Source organism: Ascidia mentula, chromosome 4, assembly GCF_947561715.1.
Source record: "Ascidia mentula chromosome 4, kaAscMent1.1, whole genome shotgun sequence".
In the NCBI taxonomy this organism is placed as follows: domain Eukaryota; kingdom Metazoa; phylum Chordata; class Ascidiacea; order Phlebobranchia; family Ascidiidae; genus Ascidia; species Ascidia mentula.
Window position 1 is genome coordinate 10,509,765 of NC_138569.1, and position 17,763 is coordinate 10,527,527.

At 35.3% G+C, this 17,763-nt stretch overlaps 4 protein-coding genes across 4 annotated transcripts; 2 read left to right on the forward strand and 2 right to left on the reverse strand.

Moving 5' to 3' along the window:
- Positions 1-838: 838 nt before the first annotated feature.
- LOC145898067 (uncharacterized) lies at positions 839-4,499 on the forward strand. The gene is made up of 12 exons (XM_082986508.1): positions 839-905; positions 1,011-1,171; positions 1,245-1,346; positions 1,501-1,643; positions 1,858-2,002; positions 2,186-2,332; positions 2,418-2,528; positions 2,592-2,786; positions 2,988-3,148; positions 3,235-3,342; positions 3,629-3,809; positions 3,938-4,499. The coding sequence occupies exons 1-12, from the start codon at positions 839-841 to the stop codon at positions 4,145-4,147; spliced, it is 1,731 nt and encodes a 576-aa protein (XP_082842634.1). The 3' UTR covers positions 4,148-4,499.
- Positions 4,500-5,162: 663 nt separating this feature from the next.
- LOC145898430 (uncharacterized) lies at positions 5,163-10,418 on the reverse strand. Its single transcript, XM_082986874.1, has 19 exons — positions 10,222-10,418; positions 9,992-10,077; positions 9,645-9,756; positions 9,373-9,586; positions 9,163-9,316; positions 9,046-9,101; positions 8,922-8,985; positions 8,753-8,862; positions 8,614-8,695; positions 8,339-8,475; positions 8,178-8,288; positions 8,045-8,116; positions 7,695-7,830; positions 7,451-7,637; positions 7,058-7,221; positions 6,733-6,885; positions 6,346-6,507; positions 6,023-6,170; positions 5,163-5,819 (listed from the first exon to the last, which is right to left on the reverse strand). The coding sequence occupies exons 1-19, from the start codon at positions 10,376-10,378 to the stop codon at positions 5,572-5,574; spliced, it is 2,553 nt and encodes an 850-aa protein (XP_082843000.1). The 5' UTR covers positions 10,379-10,418; the 3' UTR covers positions 5,163-5,571.
- A 320-nt stretch (positions 10,419-10,738) lies between these two features.
- LOC145897244 (dynein regulatory complex subunit 10-like) lies at positions 10,739-12,663 on the forward strand. Its single transcript, XM_082985440.1, has 9 exons — positions 10,739-10,877; positions 10,947-11,158; positions 11,227-11,441; positions 11,509-11,657; positions 11,714-11,839; positions 11,906-12,028; positions 12,112-12,236; positions 12,303-12,420; positions 12,493-12,663. The coding sequence occupies exons 1-9, from the start codon at positions 10,773-10,775 to the stop codon at positions 12,595-12,597; spliced, it is 1,278 nt and encodes a 425-aa protein (XP_082841566.1). The 5' UTR covers positions 10,739-10,772; the 3' UTR covers positions 12,598-12,663.
- Positions 12,664-12,750: 87 nt separating this feature from the next.
- Positions 12,751-16,792, reverse strand: LOC145897243 (splicing factor ESS-2 homolog). The gene is made up of 11 exons (XM_082985439.1): positions 16,566-16,792; positions 15,815-15,977; positions 15,598-15,703; positions 15,412-15,531; positions 15,218-15,350; positions 14,782-14,869; positions 14,492-14,725; positions 14,030-14,189; positions 13,786-13,925; positions 13,179-13,288; positions 12,751-12,970 (listed from the first exon to the last, which is right to left on the reverse strand). The coding sequence occupies exons 1-11, from the start codon at positions 16,677-16,679 to the stop codon at positions 12,887-12,889; spliced, it is 1,452 nt and encodes a 483-aa protein (XP_082841565.1). The 5' UTR covers positions 16,680-16,792; the 3' UTR covers positions 12,751-12,886.
- Between the last annotated feature and the right edge of the window lie 971 nt (positions 16,793-17,763).

Genomic DNA, 17,763 nt, shown 5'->3' on the forward strand with positions numbered 1-17,763 from the left:
TGGCGAAAACCTGATCAGGACTCGTGGCCAGGATAGTCTGGTGGTAAAATAAATAACCAACTGCAATACGTAGTCAATAATGTGATACTTTCAGAAGTGCTGGCGAAATCGATTTTTCGACATTAATAAATCTTCAATTTGAAACTTCTGAAAGTTCGCGTTATAGACCGTCAACATAAATTGGTGTCGCTGATAGGGTTTCAATATAAAAGGTAAAATGGTTATTTTCAATATCTTTTGAAAACGGTTGTTTATACTCCATCGATTTAAGGTAGGAAGCTTTTTTGAACTGCATAAAATAAGATTTTTCTATTTACTACGCCGGGCCTTCAATTCGCTAACAATCGTACAACAGAGAAAAGTCAAACTGGTCAAACCAACCATATTTTTTCTAATTTTTTAAAATTAGTAAACAACGAAATAATAACCGACAAGAAAAAAATAGTATATTTTGCATAGGTAAACATCGTAAAGAACATTCACCAATATTGATATTTACTCAAAATGTTCAATAGCTTGCTGCTGAATGTTTTTTTGCCATTTCAGTCCAATTTGGAACTAACCCTTTTTTTTTGTATGTTCGTTCAAGCCGAGTATGCAATCACGCAAAGCATGAAACACAAGATGCATGAGACCATGTACCATCAATAAAGGTAACTTCAGACGAAAAGCTAATTTTTTTCTGTATTACGTTTTGTAATTAGAATCTACTATACAAGCATCAATCGTTCTGTGGTTTTTGGTCATAAGGATATTATTTCGTAACAAAGACATTGTTTCCTTTGCAACAAAAATTAATGGAAAACCACTTTAGCGAGTTATTTGCTAGGAAACAACAATGAGTTCGATTGGAATTATTGCAAATTTGCAACGTAATCTGTTGAAAGATCTGGATGCTGAAAATGGTATAAGGGAATAGTCGGGGCGATTATTCGTGTAGCTTTAAAAGACAAAAGTAACGGTTTTACAAATATATTTCCTTACGTACATGGTTTACAATTGTGTTATAGCACGTAATGTCCAGGAAGACATTCAGGGCTTAATCGATTGCATTACTGAACTACATAATGAACGATTTTTACTTTCTGAAAAACTGGAAGAAACAACTATTGATGTTGGTGTTCAATGCAGCAAGTACAACTCCTGCAAGAAAAAGGCAGATGAAGAGACGGTGAGGAATGGAAATAAATGCATCGGAAAAGAGGTTTTGTGATTTTTTTGATACTGAAGTTTAAATATTTCAGGCAAAAGCTGTTTGTTCTGCAAAGCAGCAAAATATCGATTTCGTTCAAGAACTGCATAGAATTACTGATGATATACATATGGAAGTTACAGTTGTTGATGAGGTAATACCTTTATGGTTATGTTATACCTACTGTTACACGTAACGCTAATTTTTTGCTAATTTTTTTCCCGTTTCTAGAGTTGTACGACCTTATGGAATAATATAAACATGCGTCGATCTAGGCTATTTTAAAGTTTAGTTACATCCATTTTTAGAAATATCGCTTATTAAAACGAGAAAATGAAACGCTGCTGATGAAAGCTGAAGAAGCGAAACGAATGTGGCCACAATTGTGTGGAATGATGTGTGTGTCAATGGAGAAAAAAGCTCAGCTACAAATCGAAGTTAACGAAACAAGGTATGCAAACAGTTTACGGATAATCGTATAAAAATTATCGAAGGTTAAAGAGGCATTATGCAGAATCCTGAATCTGGACGGGCAACTGAAGCTAATTTTATGGTTTGTTGTTTTAAAACTGTATTCTTGTTGGTAGTGCTGAATGTTGAGCGACTCCAATTACATCCGAGTTTTTAGTGTACGTACCTACGTTTGCATTCGGAATGCTCAACAGGTGCAAGACAATTGAGACACACCAACGAGCCACCGCCTTAGATGAGGAGGCCAAAGATTTTATCCTCGACATCGAAAATTATTGGAAAATGTTTCTAATAGAAGTAAATAAAATAAAGGAAGAAGCAGATGAATGGAGAAGGAAGGTAAAAAGGCAAAGCTCCGGCACCTGTGTGCTTTAGTAAATTCGGGTGAAACCATGTGATAGCTTATATTTCATCGATGGACGTATCGAATAATGATTCTGATAAAACCGCACCGCAGCTAAGTTGTATATGTCTCAATAAAGTCAATTTCAATTCGCTAAACACTTTTCAACACAATTATAGATTAAAGAACAGGACGAAGCGACAGGAGATGCCAAATCTTCTTTGGATGCAATTCAACTTGAAATTCGCTGGTCCCAAGCGCGCAACAAGAAAGCAGTTGACACTTTAGAAAGGGAACAAAACAAATATTCTAATCTAAAAAAACAGGTAGGCGTACCTGAAACACTGGTCGCCTTGATTTTCATCAACGAATTTTTTTTATAATTTTAAATCGTTTAGGTTTGTTTTTTAGTCCTCGACATTGGAAAGGAAGGTAGCATCCAAGGTACGACAGAAGGAAAAGTTCAAGGGTGATATAAAATCTTTACACATGCAGAAACACAGGGAAAAATCTGCGTATGAAGTAGGTCCATGTACTGATGTTACCGTGAATAGGATTTTGTCTCACGCAAAAAATTCCATCTAGGAACGCATCCGAGAAATTACCAGACTGAATGAAAATACACTAATGGAAGCGAGGGGAGCGCATCGCGAAAAAGAAATAATTAGTATAGAAAAACAAACGCTCAAACAATTGGTAGAAAAGAAACGTTTTCTTTTGCAAAACACAAAAAGTCGAAACATACGGAAGAGAAACGATCTGATGGAAGTCAACAATGAGGTAGTTTCAACTTTTCTTAAGTTAAGAGATTTTGTACAAGAGAGTTTTTTTCGTTCCTGCTCATTACGTTTTCATTCCCAAACCAAAGGCCCTCACATTTAAGTTAAGTTTAAAGTTTACCATATGCATGATTTTACACAAATAAGGCAGGCCACTTATTCCCTATCACAAGCAGCTTGTATAAAAGCCAAGTCTTCGCAGGCGAACATGGTAATGTCAAACCTGGCAACATCAAGATCTGATAAAATGAAATTGAAAGAACGTTTGGTGGCTAACGGTGCAAATCGGGAACAAATGGAAAGGCGGTATGCCAAAGAACTGCAAAAGCTTACTAAGGATTTGGAAGTTCAAACAATGTTAAAGTATGCAGCACAAATATTTGTTGAAATATATCGTATTTGATGTAGTGAAATACGAAAATATTTGTCAAATATATTAATTTGCACAGAAAAGAAGCAAAGCAGAACTGGTTGGAATCTCTTGCAACAGTTAATCGGTGGAATGAACAGATGCTTGGATTTTTTGAACGTTCTAACAACCTGATAGATGAAAACAAGTGAGTTGTTTTTTAATAATAGGCTGTAATTTGGTATTCTATTTTATGGGTTGGCGTGCTAGTTTCTGCACCTCTTTTATTCCTTTTCATTTACACATAAGTGTACTTACAGGTAAAACATTTTACTACAAGTTTTACATTCATGCTGTATGTACTTATTGTTTCGATGATCTATAACTTGAAATTAGTGATATGGCGCCGATTATGGCGTGATGCAAGACACTTTATTTGGAAAGAGGATTCTGGTCGCAAGTGTTACACACAATTTTGGATATTTTTCTTTCAGAAAACGGCACTTTGCTCTCCAACAAGAAATCGAGTTACTGAGTACGGAAATTGAAGGATTACATATACGGGAAGCTGGATTAGCTTTGCGACTTTCTGAACAAACAAGAATCATGAATAATATGAAATCGGAATTACATCAAAGTTTGCGGGTGTTAACGATAAGCATCGATAAAAATCAGGTGATTGAATAAAATGTTGAATAGGGCATTTGGAATGTTCATGAGAGAAATGATATTCACGGACAAAACAAGGTTTCAATAAAAACAAAAAGTACTCAATAGAAAGTTGTATAATCTTCTTTCTGTAGATCTTTATAGAAACCGTGACGAAAGAGAAAGAAGTTCTTGAACCAAAGTATTTGAGCGTCTTAAAACTGTTTGAAGAGAAATCGAGCAACTATAAGGCAATTCGCGACAGTTTGGTGATTAAGAACAGGACAATGAAGGAAATAGGGGATGATAAAATAAGATGCAAACGCCTCATTGAAGGTTCCAGTTTTGTGCGGAACGATAGCTAATATTTGAGTAAAATTTAACACTTTTTGGTGGGATTTAGAGCTGGTTGCGCCACGACAACAATTCAAAGAGGAACTGCGCGTAATAAATGACGCCATATTGAAGCAGATCCAACATGGTCGAAGTGATTTAAGATGCATTGGAGGAAAGATTTACGAAGTATTAAAAGTTAGCGAAATTTTGCATGACAACAATCGTACATTCCACAACCGCAACAAAAAGATGCGCAGGATGGTTCGACGTATGAGATTTTTTGTCTTCTTGTAAACAACCTTTTAGAGTCACACGTTTGAACAGGTGACAATTCGGAAATCACGTCCCTTAAACAAGCGATTCAATTCTATGACGTAGTGTATAACGACTTACGCCATGAACTGACAAACATGATGCTGGAGGAAGTGCAAATAACAAAAGTTGCAAACATAAGAGACGCGATTGCTAAAAATCAAATTTCAGCAGTTAAGGTAACTTTGTCGTTTTTACATATTCTTCTAATATAGAAGTTGAGAAGTAATTATTTTAAATAGAAAAACCAAAGCCCGTAGTGATTACAAAATAATTATTAGTAAGCATTTTGCAAATTGCTAACAAAGATTGTGCTAAGAAATATTGGTCGTCTTAATCAAAAAAGTAAAACGAATGATTGGTAGAAAATGGCGAACACTCGTGCAAACGACCTACATGGAATGTGGACTAAAATAAGCGACCTGCTGAAGGAGTTTTCTCAATTTAATTCGTTGGGGACAAGAAAAGCAAGTAAGAGAATTTCCTTGTAATATTGAACAGCATAACTCCGATTACTATCTATATATTTTATGTGCAGAAAAAACAAGCTACAATCAGATAGATACAGAGCAGAGTTCTGAAATGAAGGAGAACAACTAAACGCTTTTGGAACTTTTAGTAATAGATTGTAGTGAACGTATTGGCCTAAATGTGGCTACTTATTACATTACAGCTGTTGAGCTTTCATGACAAAGTGTGCATGCATTTCAATCCTGAAATAAAGCACAAATACTCGGCAGTACACTAATTTATTTTAAATAGGGAAAACACAACAAAAACATGCGAGTTAAAGAGAATAGACTAAGTTGGATTTTTAAGCATTATAATAACAAGGTCGGTGAAATCGTTTTTCACACAAAACGTGGTTCACACAAAGTACTATTTTTTGAGACATAGTTAAGAGGATGACAATCTGTTGCCATGGTAGGTATAAAGGCACGTCACGTAACCAAAAGCTATAGTGTCGTCAACACAGAATAAAAAAATAATAACACTGTCGTTAACCTGGAAAAACAATGTTTACCGCCTTGCTACAGGATGAAACATGGGATTGTCCAAAAGAACTTAGGAAAGAATATTACTGTGAATGTTTCCAGTTTAAATATTCCAGGATTGATTCAAATGAAAGTCTTTACAACTTTCATGTTGTACCAACAGGTGTAACAACTGGGCGGGAAGCCGTTGGACGAATTGGACCCTTGGTCGAATTTTTTCTGCCCTGACCCCCAATCGGTACTGTTTTTTCGACGTTAGAGGGCGCCGCGGAGACTGCAGTGATATGGATTTTTGGTGGACTCTGTGTTCTTTTGGAAACATCTCGGGTGGATAGTTGGTGAGAAAGACTGATTCGCGATGGGCCGACCGACCTCCGCTTCCCTTGACGAGTTTCTAGAAGTTGTACAACTTTTCTTAAACCAAGAATTAAGAATGGTCAAACTAAAATATGCTATAACTGTTCTTACCTATAAAAGTAGTTTGTAAAATATGCAAAGTTAAAAATGTGTACATGTGGGTACACGCTATTATCTTGTTTTCTTTATTCCATTGCTTGATACAAGTAAGGGACCAGACTGGGTCTGTGGGACACGAACCTTTAGGTCTTCGACTTGAGACGTTTTCAACGAAACCAGTGAGTGAGTCCAGTTGCGTTTTTAGATTGATGGCGATTCCATCCAATACATTTGCTCGATCACGAGTTTCCTCTTGCAAATGGGAGATTCCTTTTAAAATGTCCTCGTCCTTAAAGTCGCATGGTATACGAAAGCAAAATAACTCAGTAAAAAAATAAAAAATACTATGCTGCTAAACATGCCACTCTATTCACAACGTCCCTATACACAACATATGATCTATAAACAATTATATTAGAAACCAAGACTTACAAAAAAATAAATCGTATAGTTTTAATCCTGACCTGGTCGGCTGAGGCTTTTTCCATCCCAATGCAGACTTCCCAAGCTTCTACGAAAAGTTTTTGTACCTCAGCTAGTTCTCTGCATAACGCTTTTTGGCGAAACGTGTTGGTTTTCATGTCATCCTTCAGCACGTAAATGTCTTCGTCGATTAATTCTCCCTCCTTTAAGATCAATCATATTTTAGAGGAAGGTAATATGTTTAAGAAATAATGTTCACATATTAGCGACAAAAATGATCTTTTTTTCATTTTGTACAACGACAGGCGTTGAATGATGGACATTTTCTAAACCGAAGAGTTTCGACGTAAAAAATGGTCAATTCGGTTTTTATGTGACTATCTACAGATTCTTAAGAAAGTGTACAAATAAAAACCATAACAACTTACATGTCGAAATTTTTCATTTTCCTTCACAATGTTTTCAAGTTTCATAGCAACTGTGTAAATGTCTGTTTCCAGCTGTTTACGATCATCCGACTGCGTCTGCAACTGATTCATTCCAAGTTTTCTTTGCTCTTCAAGCATTCCTTTCAGTTTTTCCTGCATGTAATTTGAATTTACTTGCGAGGAAAAGCGCCTTTAAGAGATTTTCCCTCATCCCAAAGCAATATATATAGCATACATATGAATACGCATTTGACTGAGATCTGCCTGGGCCATAATTGTGGTGAATGAAAGTAGCATTATACTGGAAACTTGTTTGGTTACTTACCATCGGTTTAACGAGTTTATCAATTTGAAGCTTGACTCGAGTTATTTGGTCATTCACGCTTTTCTCACGATTCCTTACTGCAACAACTTCGTTCTTCAATAAATTGTATTCCTTGCTCCTTTCATCCAGTTCCACACTGAGATCGGCAATTTCTGGTTTCTTGTCTAAAAATAATTTAAAAGTAAATTTTAAAGCTGTTCATTAAATTTGTTAAATGACGAAATCGTTTCACTTCTGATTTAATTCCATCGTTTTAATCTATTCGCTTTGAAATAACTGGCGAGAAAGGCAACTTTTTGGGGGGTTTGGTGCGGCAATTTATCAACGATATAAAAAAAATTGAACGAAAAAATAATATAGTATTAGAATTAGTCATACTCTCACACCCTATACCTTCGATATATTGTCCTTTTCTTGCGTTGTCGTCAGTCAGCAGCTGAATGCTGGTTTTAAGTCGCTCAACTTCCATATGAAGAGATTCTTTCATTGTCCGGAAACTACTTTGCGCAACCTCCAAGCGAGTGCTGAGTGTCTGTGCGTTCTGTTTGTTCTTCGCTGTTTCGCGGTTAAACCATAAACTCTACAACGTAATTACGATTTTACCACTTACAAACATCACAACAAGTGGATCTGATACTTTGTTTGTAAGAATGCTGTGTTCTTGTCGTGCGTTTTCGATGGATTTTGACATATCATTCATAAATTGCAGCTGTTCTGATCTGAACGTTTCCAAGACTTTTTCCGACTCATCTCGAAGTTCTTGCACCTTTATTCTGTTAGAACATAGTTTATAAAATTTGTTTAATATATGATGACATCAGGTGAAGTTTTTATTCCAGTGTTCAACCACAATTGCTCGGATTTTTTTTAGTAGCATTTGTAAATATTGTTTATTACAAAATTGTAAAATAAGGAAGTAAATACAGTTTCAAACTACATCATATGCTAGCTTAATATCTAATACCAATTAATCACAAAATTTACTACCTTTCTTGTCTCTCTTGGCCCAAGTTGTCTTTGTAGTCTTCGATTTGTGCATTGTATGTATTAACAGTTGCTCTGATGGGGTTAATTCATTATTAAACAAATTTTTGGTTAACAAAGAAGTTCAAAATCTTACAAGTGATTTTCCTCAAGGACAATCAGTTTTTCTTTGCATGTAGCATTACTTTGGTTGTATTCAGCTGCAGCTTCAACCATGCGACTTATATCTTTCTTTAAACTTTCCACCCTATCAATATGCACAATAAAAGCAACATTATTGACTTTAAATTAACTTACTTTATGGCAGCTTCCTTTGCTTTGGCAACAGCTTTGCTTTTGCGTTTACTTGCTACATCCCTTTGAGTTTCAGCCACAGCCTTTTCACCAGATATTACAAGATTTTCAGTTTTGGCTTCATCCATTTGTAGAGAAACCTAATTATACAAAAAGCCATATCAGTCTTGTGACACTAAACGGCATGTTTTTCTGGTATTGCCACAATTTAAAACACTTATAGAGAAACATAATTGGTGTGGGCAAATCACATAGTGATGTAATAAAGTTAAACAAACCGCTTTAATTTTTTTCTGCAGTTCATCCACTTTAGCATCATACTCTGACTGTCTTTTGACTTTCGCAGCTTGTAAAATTTCCCTGTACACAGAAATAGGACCAAGCATGAAATTGGGTCAAAGTTTGAAACAAACATACTTTTCATTGAAAATCTGCTGGTTGGATATTCTTTCTCTTTCAATTTTATCAGTGAGCTGAAGTGATTGCATTTCCAATCTGGCATATGAGCTTTCCAATCTTCTTAAATTCTACAATATGATCATTTTAAATAGACAACATGCTTAAGAGTAGTATGTATGATTGACACCTTTTGTTTCTCATTTAGTTTGACTCCCATTTCCATTATCTTTTCTTGAATTTTATCAGTAATCCTTGATTTAAAAAACAATAAATTTTTAATGAAACCAAAAACATTAAGTTTTATCGATCACCTTTTCTCTTCAACATTTTTCTCTTTTTGAGCAATTATTAAGGCTTCTGTTTTGGTCTGAATAACAAAATTAATGTTGAATGCAAATATGTATAATTATACACATTATGTCACTGACCACTTCAGTTAATAGTTCGGCTTTAAGGTTTGCCGCTTCCCTTCTTTCAATTTCCATGTCTTCTGCTAAGTTTTCATGACCAGTATCAATTTCCTTTGTTTGGTATTGTACATCACGTAGAGCATCCCGTGTTTCATTTAAGGTGATTTGTTTACTAAAAAATCAGAAAGTTAAAATAGTTTTGTTGGTGCTATTTTTACTTTTACTTACTTTGCTTTGTCTGACATTCTTTGATTGAGCTGTGCTATAATTTCATCATGTTCCTTCCTAACTTGATTGCACTCAGGATGAAGCTTTGCATTTTCTTGTGCCAAATGCTTGTGACGCTTGTTGAAAGTTTCTGCCTCATCCTGGGCAAGGACTAATCTCCGCTGCATAGATTTCATGTCATCCTGGTTTGCAAGACGGGCAGCCATAACAGCATCTGCAAATGAGTCATTTGTAAAATACTAATAAAAACCTCATGCATAAAAAACTGTTACCTTCCATTTCCTTTCGGTATTTGTCAGGTAAAATTTGCAAAGCATATCGTTTTTTGCTTGATTGAATTGTTTCTTCTTCAAGCTGATCCTTTAATTCTTTGCGGTTTCCTTCCTAAATTTATTTTGTCATCGTTTTGTCTTTGCCTTTGTTAGCAAACGTTATGTTGTACATCCAGTTTATTATCTATCAATCCATGAACACTGAACAGATGATAGCACAAGTTTGTAGTCATTACAGCATGACAATAACTTGTTTCTATTTTTTTTGGTTTTTGAAAGACATAAAATGTTTCTGTTGTGAATCTGGACGCTGTTACAAGGAGACACTTTGTTGCTACTTTACTTACCAGTTCTGTTAGACTTTCAGAAATAGAGTTAAAGTCTTCAAGATAGCTTTCATACACTTTTCCATTTTGTTCCACCACCTGCAATGCTTAAATACATGCATTTTCAGTTAGCATCATACTTGTGCTTGAAATGCCACAAAATAAAATTATATGGTTCCTATGAGAGCAGTTATTGCATTTCATTCAAAAAATAGTTGTTGGAATTACGTAAAAATACACCATTTACTTACCTAGTTCTTGAACATGGTCAATTGTTGCAAGAACAGTCTGTGAATTCACGGTGTAGGTGTCAACTGGAAAGGATGATTCATCATCCATTTCAGTGCCCTCCTTATACTTAGCCATCGCCGCTTCTTTATGGTCATATTCGTCACTTTCATGGGCCATGTCAGTAATTAAATTGTCCACTACAACTGATGTTCACAGTTCACACTTCACTGTTTACATTATTGACCACAAGGTGTCAGTAGCCAGCACACAGCGTTTCCACGGTAATCGGCAACAAACTCAAAACACAAAGCAGTGTAGTTTATTTGAAAACAGCAAATAGATTATAAACCAGACTAAAACTTAATTATATTTTGTAATAATTTTATTGTCAAAACCACTTTAGTTGATTGACTAAAAACGGGCTTTCTTCGGCCAATATGGCAAAGGAAACTTTCGTGGATACTCTACAAGTAAGGATATTTTTATTTGTTAGGGAGATGGCGTTATTTACATTTGCAACATTTTTGTTTTTACTTCTAGGTAATCAAAGTGGAGATTGTGTGTGGCCAGTATGACTGACGTTCTTTATCCCAAGTTAGATGCAATTGGTGAAAATGTATCACCATTTTCACAAAAAAAAGTTGGAGGGCGCATGGAAAGCGCCAACAGTCAGCAGGTATTTTTTTGGTCGTATTTATTTCAACCATGAATGAAAATAAAGACGCTAACCTATTTTTGTATGAAGGGTGTGTCAGCAGCTCTTCGTATTTTGGAGCCCACTCGAAAAAAACTTGCCACTGTCGAAACTCAACGCATAATAGAATGTTTAGATGATTGTATCAGAAGGCACGAATTGTGTGCCGCAGTGTTGTACATTCTTATTCCAAATGAAGAAATTCTGGAGAAATATAGCTTGGCTCTTGGAATCGAACTGTCTACTGCAATCAAATCGCACAGGTATACAATATTCAATATATAACCAACATTTTTCACTAAAAATTAACATGCATTCATGTCATTTACAGAACACTCTGTCGCATGCTTGATGAAAGCATTCACAGTCATGTTGATAAAGCTTTAACTCATCAAAATCAGATAAATGAATCATGTAAAAATATCATGCGACTCTTTACAAAAAATCCAACAGTTTCAACTGCAATCCGTGGTGAATACTCACAGCATGTCAAGTCGGGATATCCTGCTGTAATGAACACAGCTAGACTTGTTACTAGCCTGATGGGTTTGTGGTTTATAAATGCATTTTAATACAAGAAAGATTGCAATAGTTTTTATATTTTATTATGCAGACTTGCGGGCAATTATGTTTGAGAGACTTTTGACCACACCCGTGGAAGAAACTGACCGTGCTAAGTATCTTCTGCAAGTATCAGAACGTGAAAAAAGCAATGAAACTATAATTGATAAGCTTCAAACACAACTGGATGCTGCAATTGATGTGTGTGCTAAACTTGTGTGGCAAAACTGGCCCATTTCTTCATACTATTTTTTCAGGACAAAGAACAAGAGCTAAGCAAGCGCAATGAAACCATTCGAAGACTTAAGAATGATTTGCATCAGATTGAGCAATTTTCAGAGGAACATGTCAGAAGAACTAAATCAGAAGCAGATAAACAACAGGTGCCAATATGTGAAATTCACGACAAGTTATTTTTAAATTTAAAGGAATTTCCTACTCCACTTTAGGCGGCAGACACCCGCAGTAGTGATGGCAAGCAATCGAAGCACCAATCTGAACTTGAACAACTTCAAGATCAGATGATCAGAATGCTGCAGGAAAATCGTGAAATAGAGCAAGGTCTTCGGAAGGTAATTGTTAAAAAACAAAACAAAGCAGCTACAAGGCAGCATTGGTATAACCTTGTGTAAAATTGGTAAATTTCTTTTCAAAGAGAAAGTACAAAATTGAAACAGAAGTTGAAAATTGGATCACCAAGTATGATCAGGACATGGGGGAAAAGCAGGATGAGTATGAGCAAATAGATGAGGTCTACACAAAAGAAAAAAAACAACTCAGGTATGTTAGCAAGCCAAACCACTGTATCATATAATTTGGCCACTCATAAACTCATTTTTTTGTAAGTGAGCTTGAAGAAAAGTTTCAAGTATTAGAGGAAGAATATAATGCTATTATGGAAGAGAGAAGAATTGCACGAGAGGCAAAGGAAGCTAGAGAACTGGAGTTGGCACTTATGGTCAAGGTAAACCTCATCTTTATTGGTATATATACATTTGCCCATCACAAGCATTAACATGTGTGTGTTATTTTCTAGGCTGCTATTACGGTACAGGCCTTTTTCCGTGCTTACAAAGTTCGCAAAGCCCTTAAGTCTAAAGCCAAAAAAGGTGGCAAAGGAAAGGGCAAAAAGAAAAAGTAACATCTTAACTTATTATTGCCTTCTGTATTGTACATGCTAAAGTAATAAATTTTGTTTATTTGTGTACTTTTTGATCATCTTTGGTAAAAGTTAACAAACCAAATACACAGTTCAGTTGTACAAGTTGTTTCACGAAAATCTCAAGCCTTCGTATTTTTCCAACAATTCCCATATTTTTTGCCATGAAATTGCAAATCAATACTTTTGTCCCTTTCTTCACTTGATGTTTCAACTCTTCATTCCAGGGACATTGCACATGCACACATGTCTGCAACATTTCTTGCAGTTTTCAGAAAAAATCAGAGGCTGATTTTCTATTTTTACTTGGAATGTTGAGGAGATTATCTGTTATACTTCTTCCAGGTGTAACATTCTAAAAACAGCAAAAATGCTCTTATCCACAACCTGTTTTGAATGAAATCACATTTCAAAACTTTGGCACAATTACACTTAATTTGTAAGAGCTATAATATCGTACTAGACATGTAAATGCAGTCCTGTTTTATCCTGGCACCGTTCCCAGCACATCAGTTACAGAGCACTGGTCTAGAAAACAAAAACAGAAAGCTAAAGCATGTTACCTTTGGTGTTTTTCTTGAATTTGGGGTCAGTGCTATTGGGGTTTCATTTCCACTTGTTCTTCTTTGAGAAGGAGTTGGTGTATAACTTGCCTTCAGTGCTTTATCTGTGCCTGGTATTTATTGAATATTTATTTTCAGGCAGTATTAATTCCACATTCAGGGCAATGTTTAATAGAAAAAATTTTTGCAGCTGCATATGTTAAATTAATTGGTTGTTTACCGATTACCCCAACTTTATGCATGACAAAAATCAAACAGCTATTACATACATTTTATCTTTTCATAACTAAGGTAAATCATTTTAAAAAAATGAGTATTGATATGCTGTCACAATGGGGCAAAATAACAAAAAGTCCAATACGTCTTTGTGATACATTTTCCCATTTGCACTGCTCAACCCACTAACTGGTTTGTACCAATCATGTTACCACTGATAAGTACCCTACTGCTAAATACTGACATATTTTTATATATTGTTACATAGGGAGGAATTTACCAGACAATAACATTGGACATAGCAGTATTTTCAGATTAATTCAAACAAAAAATAACTAACAGGAGTAGTTGGAATTTTAGCATTTGCAAACATTTGTCATTTGGAACTCACCAACATTAAATTTTTTATTCACTAATCTTCTTGCTGCTGGTGAAAGTGTGTTTATTCGTTCTGAACTTCTGATAGAGCCAATTCTTGGTGTTCCAAGAACACTTGCTTTCATCTGCTTTAAAGCAGCATCTTTTTTTGCCCTGTCAAACAAAAGAATTGCTAAAAAAGTAGATATGTGTTGTAAACATTGATAAATATCGTTATCAAACAAGTTGGTGTTGTGAAACACTTTGCCTCAGTAAACCTTTTTTTCTTGGTATGTTGATCCACCATTTTGTAAGTTAGTTTATCTCTCTCACTATCCTCTGGAAAGCGAAACGATGGTCCAGGTGTAAAGTTGCCATCTGCCCTTGCCGGTGTGCTTTCGATTTCACCCCAAGTCATCAGGGGTGACTCATTCACACCTAGAAATTATCACCAAACATATTTATGGTAGGTTTATTCTGAATGAAAACGAGGATAACAGTGAAAAAATGTTTCTCAAATAAATACTTTGTTTAGCTGTAACTCACAGTTTATGTAAAGTAGTTTTACCATGGCTACTATTAATTTATTTAAGGCAGGTTGTGGTATCTTTTAAAACTTGCATTGCGACAACAAAACACTAACTTTACAGAAATACAAAGCAATATTAGGGAATTTAATCCAACAACATCAAAAGTATTTTGACACAAAGTGGTGCAAGTATCACTACAAGAAATATAACCTGGCATGGGTGAGGGTGTAGCAACGAATCCATATCCACCAACTCTTGGTGACTCTTGTGGTATAATGGATTTTCCATCATGGCCCATTTTTTCTGCCGATAGGTGTTTGTTTTCTGAGGCAGCCAATGCAAGCTTTGCCTGATAACTTGCATTCTTAAATGGATCTGATGCAAACCTTGTATTTTTATGTTGTATTATCCTGGGTTTTTTAAAAACTTCGTTATCGTTGATTCCTTAAAAAAGGATTAATAAAGTAACAAAATATTATTAAACAGTATTCAGAATATACCTTCCGGATAATACATTAATGGATTTTTATTGGTGTATTTCCATGTGTGTATGGGTTTCGTTTTACTTTCAGCATCTTCTTCATTAGTCTATAAACAAACACATTCATTTTTAACAAATTCTCGAAACAATGAAATTTTGTAAAATATAGTTTGAAAAAATTTTTTTTCGAGTCTCTCAATTATAATCTAAATCAGATTAATTACACTACCTGTTTTTTAAGGAATGAATGTCTACTACAACCAACTGTTACAAGACATCGCATTTTGTTCCATGCTCTATTCTTAGTAATAATTGATAAACAATGACATTATTAAAAAACAATTAAAACATAACAACAGGTTTAAACACAGGGAAGCAAAGGAGCCATAATATACTCATTAAGGTTCAACACTATTTCATAACACACCATTACAAGGGTTTTAAGTTATGCCCACCATGCCACTTCCATCTGTAATAGCAAGTCTTTCTTCAGGTCCAGTGAGCTGCAGTATGTTCTCAGTTAAAGCAGCATGCTCCTTTTCAGCCTCGTACAGCCAGCTATGCTTTTCACGTCTGGCTTGCTCAGCTCTTAACGTAAAATGTTGATGAAATCATTGGATAACTGTAAAGTTAAACAGTCCAAATGTACTTTTCCATGATGCCTTCAAAGGACTCGTTGTCTTCACTTGTGTAGTTTGAAAGGAACTTGTCCAATCCAACTTCTGATTCATTTTTTTGTTTCATAGGTGCATCTTTATTTGTTGCTTGGCTACAAATAAACAAAAGTTTTAGTTTGTGCATATATACAAAGTTGAATTTCTTTCGAATTGTCTACCTTGATTCATTATCAACTTTATGGGCATTATAATCTGCAGACTTGGAAGGTCTTTTTTCAGTCAAGGGTGTTTCAAAACTAGCAGGGGAAGGAAGGGGTGTGTTTCCTGGAAGAATAAACAATCTTGAAAACAACGGTATTGAACAGAATACCACATCACTAAGTACTTTATTTTTTAAACTTGTAAAAGCTAAACAGTGCCCCTCAAAAAACTTGCCAATAAAACTGGGAGTATTTCCTCTCTGTACTGCAGCATATTTTAGTGCAATTTTCCTCATTTTTTCAAAATCTTTTTTTTCTTCAGCATCTAGGTATTCTTTCTGGTCTTTTAAATGTTCATGATCAGGAAAAAAGTCCCGAACAATTATTTTCTCCACATTCTAGCAAAACAAAATTACATATATTTGTTCACATAAACCAATGTAAAAGACATAATGGTTGAAGCCTTAAATTCTGCAAACAAGTAATGGTTCCGACTTCGCGTCAACAATGGGTCTGACGTCACAATGCTGCAGGTAAAGATTGGCTGAAAATGCATTGGTTTAGTTAGGAGTTATTCAATAAAACTTGTGTAGCACTGTGGGGAAAATTGTGGAAAAAATAGAAAAAGTTTGTCTGCTGTCAGCTTCCATACGATCAAGACTTTTCTGTCGCAGTTAAAATGCACATAACAGCAAAGTTGCAGCCAGGCAAGCTAGTTGCCGTTATTTCCAGATGTTTCTCTTCGCCTAAGCGTAAATTTACTTTTTGCTGGTTAGAACTTATATCTTTGACAATTTTTGCTGAGTTGCCACAATGTAAAAATTTGTACACGTTTTTAGCAAATAACTCCTATCTAAACCCCATTTTCAGCCAATCTTTACCTGCAGCATGGTGACGTCAGACCCATTGTTGGCTTCAAAATTAAGGAACAAAATTTTCTGTCAGCTTGTGAAATCAATTCAATATCATAAGACAACAAGGAATACCTCAGTATAGCTTTCCTCATCGAGAACTTTTTTCGAAAATATTCGTTGTTGTGCAACAGATGCATTATGATCAATGGTAGCAATGGCTTTTTCAAAATCAGCTACGTTTTCCATGTTAATGCAGAAACAAAATCCTAACAAAACGAATTATTTCCAAAGTCACTTGCTGTTTTTCAGAGATACACGTCCATATTATTTTGGGTTCGGAAATGGGAAATCTTCCCTTACTCAAGTTTACTTCTGTGTTCATCACGCGTGACGAAATTGCACAATTTTGGTAAATCATAGAAATCCAACATCTATATTTTTGATTTTGCGCAAAAACTGCTGTTAAAATAAACAAATATACGTTGTTGCGACTGCGCTTTTAAACCTTTGCTTCTGCCAAATATCGTTTTTGGTTTAATTATATTCTTGATTAATTATTGGTTGTCACAGTGGGTAACTTGGGTTAATTAAATCAGAGGTTCCTAACCGTAGGTCCGTGGACCGGTCCCCGGCATAAACCAGTCCGTAGAGGAATAAAAAAAAATATACACACGTTTTATGCATGCCGGTACGAAAACTATTTGCGCAAGGGGAAATTGCAATTGGTTATTTATTTATTTTGTTGGAATAGAAAATCCAAAGCTAAACCTCTGCGCTCGCCTTGTTCACAGCAGTGTTTGAAACGTCTGCTTCAACGTGATAAGCATGTTAGCTTGTCCTTTTCTATTCCGACTAGCTAACTCAAAGTTTTTTCACCTATTTATTTTGTATTTATCAAACACTATTTGACCCGGAAAAAAATACTTGCATTATACCGGTAAACTTTAAATATGACAAGGCAACTTTCTCATCAATTTGGGATGTTGCTGTTTAACTAAAACCAACAAAAAAGGGGAGTTCTCCATTTGGCTCGCGAGCAGTAGCTTGTTGACGTGTAATAATTCCATGTAGTGGGTACACGAACTGATGTGTTTACAATTATTAACCTTTACATTATCAACAAAAGCGATTCTAAGATAGCACATATCATTCAACTATTTTGTCGCCAATGACGTAGGTCTTCAAAATGCGAATACTGCTGTCGGGAGGCATGGTTACAACCAAAATATATGCAGACTTATTTAAAAAAGAGCGTAGGCCTATGTCTTTCCCTAAGTTGTCTAATTTGTGTCCAAAGTTTTGTACAGTATATGGCGGTGGAACGCGGAAG

Excerpts from the sequence above, each read along its gene's own strand:
- LOC145898067 (XM_082986508.1), top strand. The coding sequence starts at position 839 with ATGAGTTCGATTGGAATTATTGCAAATTTGCAACGTAATCTGTTGAAA. Across the intron at positions 1,644-1,857 it reads ATCGAAGTTAACGAAACAAG|GTGCAAGACAATTGAGACAC; the intron begins GTATGCAAACAG and ends AATGCTCAACAG. Across the intron at positions 2,787-2,987 it reads TGATGGAAGTCAACAATGAG|GCGAACATGGTAATGTCAAA; the intron begins GTAGTTTCAACT and ends AAGTCTTCGCAG.
- LOC145898430 (XM_082986874.1), bottom strand. The coding sequence starts at position 10,378 with ATGGCCCATGAAAGTGACGAATATGACCATAAAGAAGCGGCGATGGCT. Across the intron at positions 8,289-8,338 it reads GCAAAGGAAGCTGCCATAAA|GGTGGAAAGTTTAAAGAAAG; the intron begins GTAAGTTAATTT and ends GCATATTGATAG. Across the intron at positions 6,508-6,732 it reads AAAATGAAAAATTTCGACAT|GAGGGAGAATTAATCGACGA; the intron begins GTAAGTTGTTAT and ends TTGATCTTAAAG.
- LOC145897244 (XM_082985440.1), top strand. The coding sequence starts at position 10,773 with ATGACTGACGTTCTTTATCCCAAGTTAGATGCAATTGGTGAAAATGTA. Across the intron at positions 11,840-11,905 it reads CAGAAGCAGATAAACAACAG|GCGGCAGACACCCGCAGTAG; the intron begins GTGCCAATATGT and ends ACTCCACTTTAG. Across the intron at positions 12,237-12,302 it reads AAAGAAAAAAAACAACTCAG|TGAGCTTGAAGAAAAGTTTC; the intron begins GTATGTTAGCAA and ends TTTTTTTGTAAG.
- LOC145897243 (XM_082985439.1), bottom strand. The coding sequence starts at position 16,679 with ATGGAAAACGTAGCTGATTTTGAAAAAGCCATTGCTACCATTGATCAT. Across the intron at positions 14,190-14,491 it reads TACACCCTCACCCATGCCAG|GTGTGAATGAGTCACCCCTG; the intron begins GTTATATTTCTT and ends GATAATTTCTAG. Across the intron at positions 13,289-13,785 it reads GAATAAAAAATTTAATGTTG|GCACAGATAAAGCACTGAAG; the intron begins GTGAGTTCCAAA and ends AATAAATACCAG.